The following is a 12,117-nucleotide window of genomic DNA, read 5'->3' as shown; positions in this document are numbered from 1 at the left end:
CTCGGGCTCAGGGTCCCCTGGAGCAGCGCCCCCTCCAGGACGGCAGGTGACTCCGCGAGGCCGTGGGCACGAGGGATTCCAGCCCCAAATAGCGCAGCCTTCCACGTGCTCCCCTGGAGGTCGTGTGCAGGATCTGGATCTAGAAAAACGTGGTTCGGTCTGCCTTTTGCGTGCTCAGAATTTCTTTTCGTTCCCATCACTGTCGCCTGAGTTGCTCTGTGAATTCTCCAGACGCCCAGAGCCACCTGCCTTTGGCTGTAATTCGAAGGTCTTACCACCCGGTAGGACCTTCGTGGGAAAAGCCCTGCAGAGGAGACCTGCTTCCGGGTCTGAACTTGCTAATTGGCTCTTCTGGTTTCTTGGAACTTGGTTATTTCCGCTGAAGCGTTAGAAGTGAAAACAAAAAAAAATTTTGCCTTTTATTATAAAGAAATTGTTTCCAAATGCCATTAAATCAGGCCGTGCCTCTAGTTTATGCAAAGTATTTCACGAGCATGTTAGGATTGCTTTGTGCTATTGTAAGCTTCTTGTGCAAAACGCCTTACGAAAAGTCAGGAACCAGGTATTTCCTGTCGCAACCTGGGTGCAGCGTTTCAGCATCTTGCACTTAGCGCTCTCCGAGACGAATGGATAGGCTTTAGATGTATATTTTAGTCGCTGTTGCCGTTTGCTGTTTCAAGATGTTGTCTGTTCTCTCGGAGGTCTGCGGTAGGGGCAGCTCGTCCCCATGTGAACCGGGGCAGATGTGACGGTCTGTGGAAGGAATCCACGGGCATGGAGAGTGGATATGCGCCCTCTCTGCACAGAAAGTAGAGATGGTTACTGCTGGAACGAGCCGTTTGTGAAAACGGTTGTATCAATACTTTTATCCTCAACTCCGCAAAGGGTGGTTTAGAGGCAGGATGAAGACCGCCTGACCCAACCAAAGCAGGGCCTGTTTTGTGCTGTTTGAATCATTGTTACCTACTCTCTCCCCTCCTTCTCACGTTTCCCACCATTTATTTTTCTTGACCTCATTTGTAGGAATCAGACCCTAGGAGATTAGGAAGGATGAAGGGCAGCCACACTAGTTGCTACCAACTTGGTTTCCTCACCCCAGATAACTGGTCTTCAAATTCACCTTGGTCAGCGATGTCTCCAAGTCAACCTGCCTCCTGTGCCTGTTAAGCCACAGACCCACACCTTGCGTCCCATTGGTGAATCATCTGAGGTGTGTGGAGACGGCAAATGGGGCAGCAGGGAGGCCCTGGGGTTCTGCGAGGCTTGGGGTCACCTGCTAAAACGCACCAGAGAATAACCTGGATCCCAGTGCCTGTATGTCAGTTTATGGTGAGACGTATCCAGCGCTCACAGGTCAGCGCAATTGTTTTCCTTTAATCAAAACCATGGAGGGGAAAATGCCATCCGTCAAAGCAGGATGGAAAAACACCAGATTCCTAGGAATGAGTCAAGCAAATGATATGCAATATCTCCACACAGAATATAAAACATTATTTAAGGAAGTTAAAGAAGATCCAGGTAAATGGAAGGGTATGCCATATCATGGACTGGAGGACTCGATATTATTATCATAAAGACATCAGATCAAGTTATAGAATGACATTAATTAATAACACTGCCGTAAAAACCGAGCAGCTTCCCTGGGAGGAAACTGACAAGCTAATTGGGAATGCAGAGGGCGGAGCATTCCCATCGGCAGGGCAGTGGGGGGTGTGATTTTCCCTGGGACGTACAATCCCGGAGACAAGACTGCCCGTCGAGCTCAGTGGCTGAGACGTGTGGGGTTGGTGGAAGATGGACAGGTGGACCCACAGGACAGAGCGGAGGTTCAGAGCAGCCGCGGGTCACAGTGAAGCTGGTGCTGCCGAGAGGTGGGCGGGCGCTGGTCTCGTCAGTAAATGGTGCTGCGTGAACTGGATCCACGTGAACAAAATGAGGCTCGACTCCTACCTCACACCGTGCACAGTCAATGTCGGGTGGGTGGTGGAAGCTTCTAGAAGATAACAGGGCAGAGTTAGGAGGTATATGAGGACGGAGTACATAGACAGGACAAAAACTCTAAAACCCTGTCTATGAGGAGAGATTGATGAATCAGGCTGTGCCAGACCCAGTAAGAGAGCAGCAGGGGAGGCCAGGGAGTGGAGAAGAGTTTTGCAAAGGAATCCACCCAAGAAAGGACTCCTGTCCAGAAGGATGAAGAGCGCTGACAAACCGGCAAGACAGCTCGATGGAAATCATGGGAAAGACAGAAGCGAGCAACACGCACACACACACACACGTCTAAAAACCAATAAACATGTGAGCAGATGTTCAATTTCGTTAGTCTTCATGACGTGCTAATTAAAGCCATCAAAAGAAACCATGATGCATCCACCACCGTAGCTCAAAAAAAGAGAAAGCGTTGAAAATACCAAAGGTTGGCCAGAACATAAAGCAACGGGAGCTCCACACACTGTCACCACGGAAGTGCGTATTCGTGTGCTCACTTTGGACGGCTGTGCGGCCTTTTCCACTGAAGCTGAGGCTCTGCTCACTCCGTGACCCATTCATTCCACTCCTGGGTGTGCATCCAACAGAAACGCCCTCGAAGACACAGCAGCAGCCTCTGTAACAGGCGCAGACGGGAAATAACTCAGAGGGCCCAGCAGTGAGTGGACTAATCAGTGTGGTATGTTCTGACAGTGGAGTACCACACGATGGTGGGGCTGAAACACCGCCGTCACACGCAACTGTGATGTGACACAGAGGTCACAGCGCTTCATTTACATCCAGTATCAGCCGGCAGTGCGGGGTTCTGCGCCACGACCGCCTCCGGGGAGGGTGGAGGGAAGGGGTTCTGAGATGCTGTAGGGGTCCTGATTCCCGACTGGGTGGTGAAGCTGCGTATTTATGACGTGGGCAATTTTCAGCCTATGCGTTACGCCTGAATCACAAGAGTGTATTAGGAAAGCATGGCAATGGGATGTGCCCTTGTAACCATAGAGCTACCAGGTGAGGTGGGAGCCTCTGGTGAGAGGGAGCCTCCAGGTGAGGCTGCCAGCTGCCAGGCGGGTGAGAACCAGAAGGTGCGGCAGGTGCCACCAGGTCTCAGCAGGAGGGAAAGTCAGGTGTGCCCACGTCCACCATGAGTTGGTCCCCAGTCACGCCAGACTCCCTGACGCTGGACAGCACTGACCGAGGACCACAGTCACTTCTGACCTCAGGGTCCTGTCGTTCCTGTGAAAACAGCGTCTTGGGCTGGGGGGCGCACAGGGGATAGAGTCCGGCCTTCGAGTTACGGTCATACTCATTTTCTACCTTTCTGAGGCTACCCGTTTGATGTCCGGGGGCCAGTTACAGGAGGACCTGTGGAGAGATGCGGCACCTCATCCACTCTGGGTGGGGTTACCTGTTACCTTCTAAGGAGGTAACGTCATTTGTGAAGTCTTCATCCTTCAGGCACTTTTCCTCCATCTAGTGTTACAGGGATCCAGTTGAGAAATGATGGAAACTCAGAAATGGACCAGTTGAAGAGGTCACAGACAGCACCTGGCGGGCTGGGCTCCCAGGCGGGTAATGAGTGATGCCCTTCAGTTAAGAGAGGGTAGTGGGGAGATGTGCTCCAGGCTCGTCATCTGTCGACACTCTGCGGACGTTTTTGCCGACAACAGCAACCGTAGAGTCTAATGAAGCCAGTCTTCGTAGCCCGTGGCAGTGGCCTTTGTGCCCCAGACCGCAGCTTCCCAGCATGGACCTGTGGGTTGGCCTCTGCGTTCGGGGCCCGAGCAGGTGGGAGGATCCAGCACCAGAGAGAGGGCTGTGGACTGGTGGGTCCTTGCGGCGTCCTACCGGGGGTGGTGGTGGTCAGGACTGGAAGTGCTGGCCTGGCCCCCATCTCACCTGGTGGCCCCCAGCTCACTTCACAGGGATGCTTTCTTAATTAACTTTTGTGATTCAAGTATAACAGGTAAGCTGGAAGGTGACCAAACACAAACGCACAGCTTGGTGAGGTTGGAGTCAACTTGGAAAAGTGGGTATCTTGACCCCAAGTGACGTTTGGTCTCTGAGTCCCCGACCTGCCCCTGAAGGCACCGCCTGGCCTGGGGGGCACCCGCAGTGTGCCCGGCTCTGCGCCTCGTGAGCCGGGTGCCTAGTGTCCAGGCCATGTGGTCACGTCCTCCGGGGAGGGACTTTCTCTTCACAGGTGTGACTTGCCTTTGACAGATGGAGGAGCATTTTCGCAGTTATTAACACTGGCATAAAGCGTGGAGACTCACTCAGGGTAAGGCTAAAATGACTGTTGCCATGTTCCAGACGGACGTGATGCACCAGAACATCTACGACTACATCCACGTGGACGACCGCCAGGACTTCTGCCGGCAGCTGCACTGGGCCATGGACCCTCCCCAGGCTGGGTGTGGGCAGAACCTGCTCTCAGAGACAGGTGGGTCTTGGGGGGCCCTGGTCTAACTCAGACACGGATCACCCCCTTTCCTTCCCATCCAGTTGGTGCAGTGTGGATGCCCCCTCCTCGGAGACCTCATCCCGTGCCCCGCCCTGCCCTCCTCCAGCCCCGCGTGGCTCCCTGGCTCCCGAGTGCCCCTGCATCTTGGGCTGCTGCTCTGTGCCCCCCCGGGGCGTGGCGTGAGGCCGAGAAGCCACGGTACTTGTCTCTGGTTTTGCAAACTCCCCCTCAGACGCACGTCTTCCAGGAAATTCCTTCCACTCACTTTAGATTTACCAGAAAAAATCCCCCAGAGACTGTTGTCTGTTCAGGGACGTTGCCCCCTGTGAGCGAGAGCCCCTACAAAGTCCCGGATCCATGGCCCCTGCCCACTGGACGCACCGGGCAGGCATCCAAGTGCCCAAGAGACTGCAGAGCCGACGGGAGCTCGAGGGGAAGGGCGGCGTTCATCTGGGGTCCAGAGCGGGGGGAGGGAGTGCTGGCTCTCCCACACGTCTCCCCACCAGCAGTCCGTGATTCAGGAGGACTTTGCAGCACACCTTCACGCAGCAGCATGAGTTACCCTGTAAAGTTAGAGAAAAGCGCAACCCCCGGGTGCCGACACAGTTTTATAGAGCTCAGAACCAAAAACCCTGAACTGGTCAACAGTCTCACGTGTGTCCGTCACACACGCGGTTGTACCAAAACGCCGTTTTCGAGGGCAAAGACCTGACTTAGTCAGGGCGGGAGGGATGCTCAGGGTCAGGTGTCAGTTTGGGGCAGGCGTGTGTGTTACGTACTGATAGCTCGCTGTTACATTACGAACTTGCTTATCAGAGTGTGTTTCCGGTTTCTCCCTGACCACCACCGCCTGTGCCAACGCGGCCAGGAGAGGACGCCGTCCTGGGGAGGCTGCTCCGGGCCCAGGAGGGGGCCGCGGGCTGGCCCACCGAGTACTCGGCCTTCCTGACGCGGTGCTTCATTTGCCGTGTGCGCTGCCTGCTGGACAGCACCTCGGGCTTCCTGGTGAGTGAGCGGCTGCTGGGCGGGAGAAGCCAGGGGCCGGGGTGCTGGCGGCACGCGGGCTCCGGCCTTGATGTGGCAAGGCTGAGTGACGGCGGGTGAGTGAGAATGAAGTGGGAGGTCCGCTGGGGCGGATGAAGCACGGGCAAGCCCCTGCACCCCGCTGCTCATCTCTTATTCAGGCAGTCAGCTGGTTGTCCAGAAAGTCTTTTGTCCTGATCATACTTTGTTCTCAGTTCTGTGGGAAACTAAGATAGTTTTCCCTCTGCGTGGATGTAGGTAGATTTTACTGTACGGTGAGGCAGAGATCGAAACCTAAGCTGAAGTGAAGCTGTGTCAGAAGCACCGAGTAGAGGACACAAGCAAAAGAAATCAGTTTGCGAAGTGTCTCATCATACTTTACTGCGAGGTTGGTCACTGCACGTGCACGTGCGGGAAAGGGGTCCGGCACGGCCAGCGGAGCGCCGAGGACAGGGCAGTGGGCAGCGGCATCACGTGGCCTCCGGGCTCACCACAGCTGCTCCTGAGCCTGTGCAGAGCCTGTCCACACCCGGCAGGTGGGGCTGCCCACGGGAGCCCGTTGTCGAAACTTCAGGAATATAGAGATCCAGCTGATAGTAGGTTGGCAGCTCGAAATCAGCCATGGTGGGAATTTTTACACCGAAGAAATCGTCAAAAACTAAAAGTCAGGGCTTTTTCCCTCTGGAGAGCTGGATGTTAAAGATGTCCCAGCACCACTGCCCTGACTGCGCCACCAAGCATGTGACCATCACATAGCAGGTGCTCTGCAAGCATTTGTTCACCCAATAAAGTCATAGACAAATGGAGGGATGGACAGATGGATGGGTGAATGAAGGGATGGTGGATGGAGGGAGAGATAGATGGACAGATGGAAGGATGGAGGGAGGGGCGAATGGACAGACGAGGGATAGGGAAAGAGTGCCGCCATCTGTGGGCTTATTCCTCCATCCAGGGCTGGGGCACCCTGAAGTCACCTGTGAACTAACTCAATTATAGATCAACTCTTCCATAATAGGGAGATCTTTTATTTGCTTTTATCACAAACTCCAGAGTTACTTTCTGGCTTTTTAACTTGCACCATGTGCGCTCCAGATAAACAAATCAAGTTGTCCCTAAGTTTTATCACCATGAATGACAATTGTCAATGAATGACAATTTGGAAGTGGACGGTTAATGCAGAACAGTCCTCAGAGATGATCTGCTCCAGCAAATCCTCCTGGGGGGCTTCCTGGTGGCTCCAGCCAAGTCCATGCACATTCACACTCCCGAGTGAGGGCTCGCACACCCTCACACCCATGAGTGCACACATGAGAACACACTGGAAGGTTAGAGGATGTTACGGGGATGCTAGCGAAACCCCGAGTCATTCAAAGGCGGTAGGGAGCGCCTGTCCCAAGGGCCAGCGTGGAAGACGCGTTGGTTCATGGCTCCTCAGAGACTCGGGATCAGAGCTCTCTGGCTTTCTGTCCCCGGGAATGTGAGCTCCACGGCCTTTGACCGCGTCGATGATTCACTCTGTGAACATGCCTTCGCTTCTGTCTTTGAAACACCAGACGATGCAGTTTCAAGGGAAACTAAAATTCCTGTTCGGGCAGAAGAGGAGGGCCCCGTCGGGAGCCGCCCTGCCCCCTCGGCTCTCCCTGTTCTGCGTCGTGGCGCCCCTGCCTACTGCGGTGAAGATGCAGAGTGTGTGTCTGAGGGCGAAGCACAGGGTGGACGCCTCGGCCACGCCGGACACAAAGTGAGTCAGAGCCCCCAGCAGCCGCGGTCCCATCCTGGTGGTTCAAACACAGCGTCTCCACACTTAGTATCTTCTGTCTGTCCCTCCTTCATTTCCAGCAAGGAATGTAATGAGAAGCTTGTTGTTGTTAAAGTTACTACATCACGTAGGAAGCAGCTATTAGAAAAAAGAAAACCTTTCACTGATACTTGTGGACTGTGGCACAAACACTGCTGCATCTCTTCATGCCTAAGCCCTCCACTTACCTGGGCCCGTGTCCCCCGTGCGGGACGGGAGGCCGGACCGCAGCCTCCCTGCCTCTCTCTGCGTGCCCTCCCTCAACACCAGGCCCACCGCTGGGGCACACGCTGCAGACAGGCGTCCCGCACACATCGCGCCACCCCGCGACTTCTTGGCTCTCCAGAGTTAGGTTTTCTGGGAGATTCCTGTCTGTAATTCTAGGGATGGGCTAGGTCTGTGTTGCATGGGTCAGGTTCTGGGAGAGATTAAGATGCTGTGCGCGTGCAAACCGTGTTTCCCGTGGTGCGAGGGAGACCCCGGGGAAGAGGAGAGGCGTCTGAGGTCTGCCTTTCTTCTTCCTCAATACCCTCCCCTGTGCCGCGACCAGGGGCAGAATGTCAGGAGACCTGAGTCTCCAACCCACTTCTTTGGCCTTCCTCAGTACCCAGGTTCCCCTTTGACCTCAGCGCCCGTTCAGATGACCGGGATCTGAGCCCCCTGCGTCCCCACTCCTGCCCCGGGTTTGCAGGTGGAGCCACGTCTTCACGGCCTCTGGGTCTCGCACGTGCCGGCTCGTTAAGACAGCAGTTTTCTGGAGCATTTAAAAATTAAATACAGATGCCTTCTTTTTTACAAAGGTAGAAGATGTTGTAATATAGGAGGAAGGAAAAACAGAATGCCCGCGGGGAAAAACTCTAAAAATAACTGATGAAGCAACTAAAACGTGAGGTGCGACAAAGCACGTAGATTACGCTCGACCACACCTACGCGTGTGTTGCCGGCGAGACAGCTCTGCCGCACCTGCTTTCTCCCCACCACTGGGCTAACGCTGGGGAGAAATACCCTCCACCTGCCTTTGCCGTCTCAGAGTTCTCTGCTTTCGAGCTCTCTGGCTTGATGATGGTAACTGGGCCCCACACGATGAGCTCTTCTCTTCTGTGTTTCCCCAGCCGTACAAACGAGATGGAGGGAAAATCGTCCCCTCCTATCGCTTTTCCTAGAGACCCTGCTGCCCCCCGGCGGCCACGCGGGGAAGCGCAGGTGTGCGGACGGCACCCCCAGCCAGGGCCGCGCAGGAGCCCTGAGCCTGGGGCGGTGGGTGCGGGCTCCCCGGCTCACCTGCCACTGCCCTGGGCGGCGTGGACACCTGGACGTCCCTCGGAGGTCTGGCGAGGGTCTGTGCGGTGAGGGTTAGGATGCTGCCCACAGAGTGACCGTGCAACGAGTACTAGACACACATTGTACAGAACATCATTAAAACTCGAAGAGAGGAAGAGCCAGCCAACATTTTAGGAAAGAAGCAAATAGCTTCTCTCAACTTCAGGTTTTCTGGAGCTGAATTCGGCTCTGACCTGAATTCGTAACCGGCCTCGGTGCCTGCGTCATGCCCGTTCCCTTCTGAGCTCAGAGGCTGTGAGGAACTAACCCGGGAGCCCGAGGCCCAGGAGGGTTGCTCCGGAAGGGACGTCGTGGTCGCTGGAAGGCATTTCAGGTCCTTCACAATTTTTCCTGAACGGGACTTTGTGATACCCCCTCACACCTAAATGTTCACAGGCTCTGTGTGTGTGATCTGCACCCCGCTAAGGGTGACACTCCAACCTCATGTCTCTGTCTCCATCTCTGTCTCCGTCTCCACCTCTGTCTCTGGCTCTGGCTCTGTCTCTGGCTCCTACACAGACGCCCAGAAGATGGAGAGGTAGGGCCAACTGCAGTGCAGGAAGCTCTGGCTTGTGGTGCCGGTCGGACGGGGTTTGAATCCCATTCTCGTACCTGCTATAGGGGCAGCTTTAGGCAAATCACTTAACACCCGTGAGCCTTGTTTTTGCTTTTGAAATATGAAGAAAATATGATCTCCCAGGATAAGTTGCACATTGCCTTAGGATCTAAGATTACAAGATCTGTGAGACGTGTGTGTGTGTGTGTGTGTGTGTGTGTGTGTGTGTGTGTACACACTCCCCTGGGGCGATGGCTCAGTATCACTAACTTAGTACTCATGATGACTTTGTAAACTACCACAAATAACTACTGCAAATCAGAGGAATCTGTATTTCCATTCTGACCACGCAGAAGAAAACAAATGCACTGAAAGTCATCTTAGGCGTATGTCTGCTTTCTGAAGGAAATTCATTAGTGCTTCATTGGCCTGAAAGGTGATGAGAATTGGAATTTTCAGCAAACCTGTAACTGGGAAAAGGCTTTACAATCTATACAGGCTTAAAAAGTGTGAGTCATTGTATCTTCTGCTCTTGGGTGTGACAACAACACGGGTCGTGTTGTCATTTCTGCCCTCACACACGTTTCATCTGCGTGTTTTGCTGTTTCCTGTCCTTCGCAGAGCAAAAGCTGCCGCAAGTCTCTGTGAACCAGAATTGCACGGAAAACCCAGTTACTTAGCAGGTATTGTTAAATTCTCCACCTCGTCTTTTTGAAATGGGTAGAATGACCGTGCCCCTGGAGACATGCTGCGTTCTGTGGCGATGCAGCCTGGAGGGCTGGGCGGGAGGACGGAGGGTGCCCGGCGCCTCGGGCGTCGCGGGGAAGCCATGCGTCATGCGTGGCTGGCGCTGAGGATGAGGCCTCGCCCAGCCCAGGTGCGGCTCACCCCCCCCCTTTTCTGAATCCTGGCAGGGAGGGGCAGCGGAGGAAACGGCCTGTCTGTGTTCAGGAGGCCCGCAGACGCCTGCCACTGGGGCCGGCTGGCAACCCGGGGCCCCTGCCTGTGCCTGCGGGGCGGCCACGACCTCCTCCACCCCCACCCCGAGGGGGCCGCAGGGTAAGTGGCTGAGGCATGGCGTCGGCAGCCTTGACCACGTGGCTGAACCTCTCTCAGTGGGATGTGGGGATGCACAGAGGGTGCCCACACCCACTCCTCACCCTGGAGGGATCGTCATCACTCACGTGGGGACCACGGCTGTGGCTCTGCCCACGGATTGGACCCCCGGGTGACGCCCGGCCTCCGTGCTCACCTTTGCTCAGAAACCCTCTTCCCTCCCAGGCCCCACCTGCCCTCGCCTCTGGGTGCTGGGGAGGCCATGGGAAGGCCCGTTCAGGAGGGGCGGAGGCTGGCCCACTGTCACAGTACCACAGGCAGTGCAGAGCAGCCCCGGCAGGTGGCCGGCACCATCGTGATGCAGGGCCTCCCCTTGGGCCCCCGCTACCCCTGCTCTGTCTGACGGGCGTCTCTTCCCGCAGGGATGGGCGAGGAGAGGAACTGGGGGGGTTGCCGAGGGGCCCCTCCTGCCCAAGGGAGCGGAGGGACGTCCCCCCGTACAGCTGCCACCTCGAGGCACAGGGACCCTCGAAGCACCTGAACTGGACGCCGGGGAGACACGGTCAGGACGGCGGCACCAAGCTGAAGCTGGAGCCCGGCAAGGGTGACCCATTCCCTGCCGCGCAGGCCCGTGGCGCCTGCCTGCCCTACCCGGGCACCCAGGGCACTGTCCGCGCCGTCAGGAGCTCACCTGGCTCTCACCAGCCAAAGCCTCCCCCCGGGCCCTGCGCCAGCCGGACCAGCACAGGCTTGCGGGACGGCCACCAGGGCCAGGCTCCCCTTCCCACCAGCTGCCCCTTCCCTCAGGGGAGCCTGGAGGATGGGCTTCCTCGGCCAGGAGGGCAGCGTCTCCCCGCGGGGTGCTATCCCACCGAGGACAAGCTTCGAGGCATCCCAATGCCCCCGGGAGTCCCGTGTAACCCCATGTTGTCACTCGATGTGCCCATCAAGATGGAGAGCGAATCCGGGTCCGAGGATGCGGCGGATGGCTACTGTGTGTCCCCGAGCCAGGCGTGGCTGGGGGCCAGCGACGTGGCCAAGAGACAGCTGGTCACTTTCCCTACCAGGATGCACCTGAAGATGGAGCCGGACTCCAGGCACCCCCTCTACAGCCCACCCCTGGGGCCCGGCCTGCTGGGGGCCCACCCCAGGCCCGGAAGGGAGCTGGCCCCGTTGCACCCCACACACTGCGCCTGCCTGGAGCCTCCGCCCCGCCTCTGTGCTGGGGGCCACCAACCCCCCAGCCTGGGCTGTGACTGCCAGGCTCCCGGGCCTGTGCCTGTAGTCAAGCTTGAGCCCCTGGACTCGCCCCCGTGGGCCGCTCACGGCCAGGGCGGGGCACCCGGCATGCTCCCCAGGAGCACCTTGGCGACACGGATGCCACCCAGAGACCCCGAGTGCACGTTCCTGCCGTAGAGCAGGCGTCTGCAAAGGCTGACGTCCGTCCCTCGGCCGACCGGGATGGCAGTGCAGGGGCAGAGACTTTCCTGAGGGAGGCGCGTGCAATAGCAGATCCTGTGTCTCGTCCAAAGCCACTGAAGTTCTTAAATGCAGAGTGGTCTCACGTCTGCTCAAGTGTGACAGTATTGCCCTCTAAGGGGACACGGCTTCTCAGAAAGAGGCCGGAGTGAGCTGGGCCGCCTGGCCGGGCAGCACTCAGCGCCCCGAGAGGTGCAGCAAGCGGGGGCAGGCGACCGGCGACCTGGCCTGACCGCAGCCCCCAGCGCCCCCCCTCCCGGCTTCCCCGACGCCGCCTCCGGCGAGTGGACCTCGGGGAGCAGCCTCACCCTGGGGGTCCCCCTGCCGAGACAGCAAGTTGGGAATCAAGCCTGTTGAGCGGCAGGTGACCACTTGCCCGATCCTGGGCGGAGTCCAGAAGTTCCAGGCGGAAGAGGCTGTCAGCACCGGGCTGGCAGTTCA

At 57.0% G+C, this 12,117-nt stretch overlaps 1 protein-coding gene across 1 annotated transcript in view; it reads left to right on the top strand.

The window, feature by feature from the left end:
• AHRR (aryl hydrocarbon receptor repressor) overlaps window positions 1-11,613 on the top strand; it is a gene marked incomplete at its 3' end in the record, with an annotated part of 70,387 nt that extends 58,774 nt beyond the window's left edge. Inside the window, exons 6-11 of the mRNA XM_082835558.1 lie at window positions 4,294-4,423; window positions 5,313-5,449; window positions 7,021-7,208; window positions 9,763-9,824; window positions 10,056-10,200; window positions 10,620-11,613. Coding sequence (XP_082691684.1) covers window positions 4,294-4,423; window positions 5,313-5,449; window positions 7,021-7,208; window positions 9,763-9,824; window positions 10,056-10,200; window positions 10,620-11,613 — 1,656 coding nt within the window. The remainder of the gene's footprint in view (window positions 1-4,293; window positions 4,424-5,312; window positions 5,450-7,020; window positions 7,209-9,762; window positions 9,825-10,055; window positions 10,201-10,619) is intronic.
• Between the last annotated feature and the right edge of the window lie 504 nt (window positions 11,614-12,117).

Source organism: Leucopleurus acutus (assembly GCF_964270905.1).
Source record: "Leucopleurus acutus genome assembly, chromosome: 3".
Classification (NCBI taxonomy): domain Eukaryota; kingdom Metazoa; phylum Chordata; class Mammalia; order Artiodactyla; family Delphinidae; genus Leucopleurus; species Leucopleurus acutus.
Note: the sequence above shows the minus strand (reverse complement) of the source record. Positions and strands in the feature narration are given on the sequence as shown.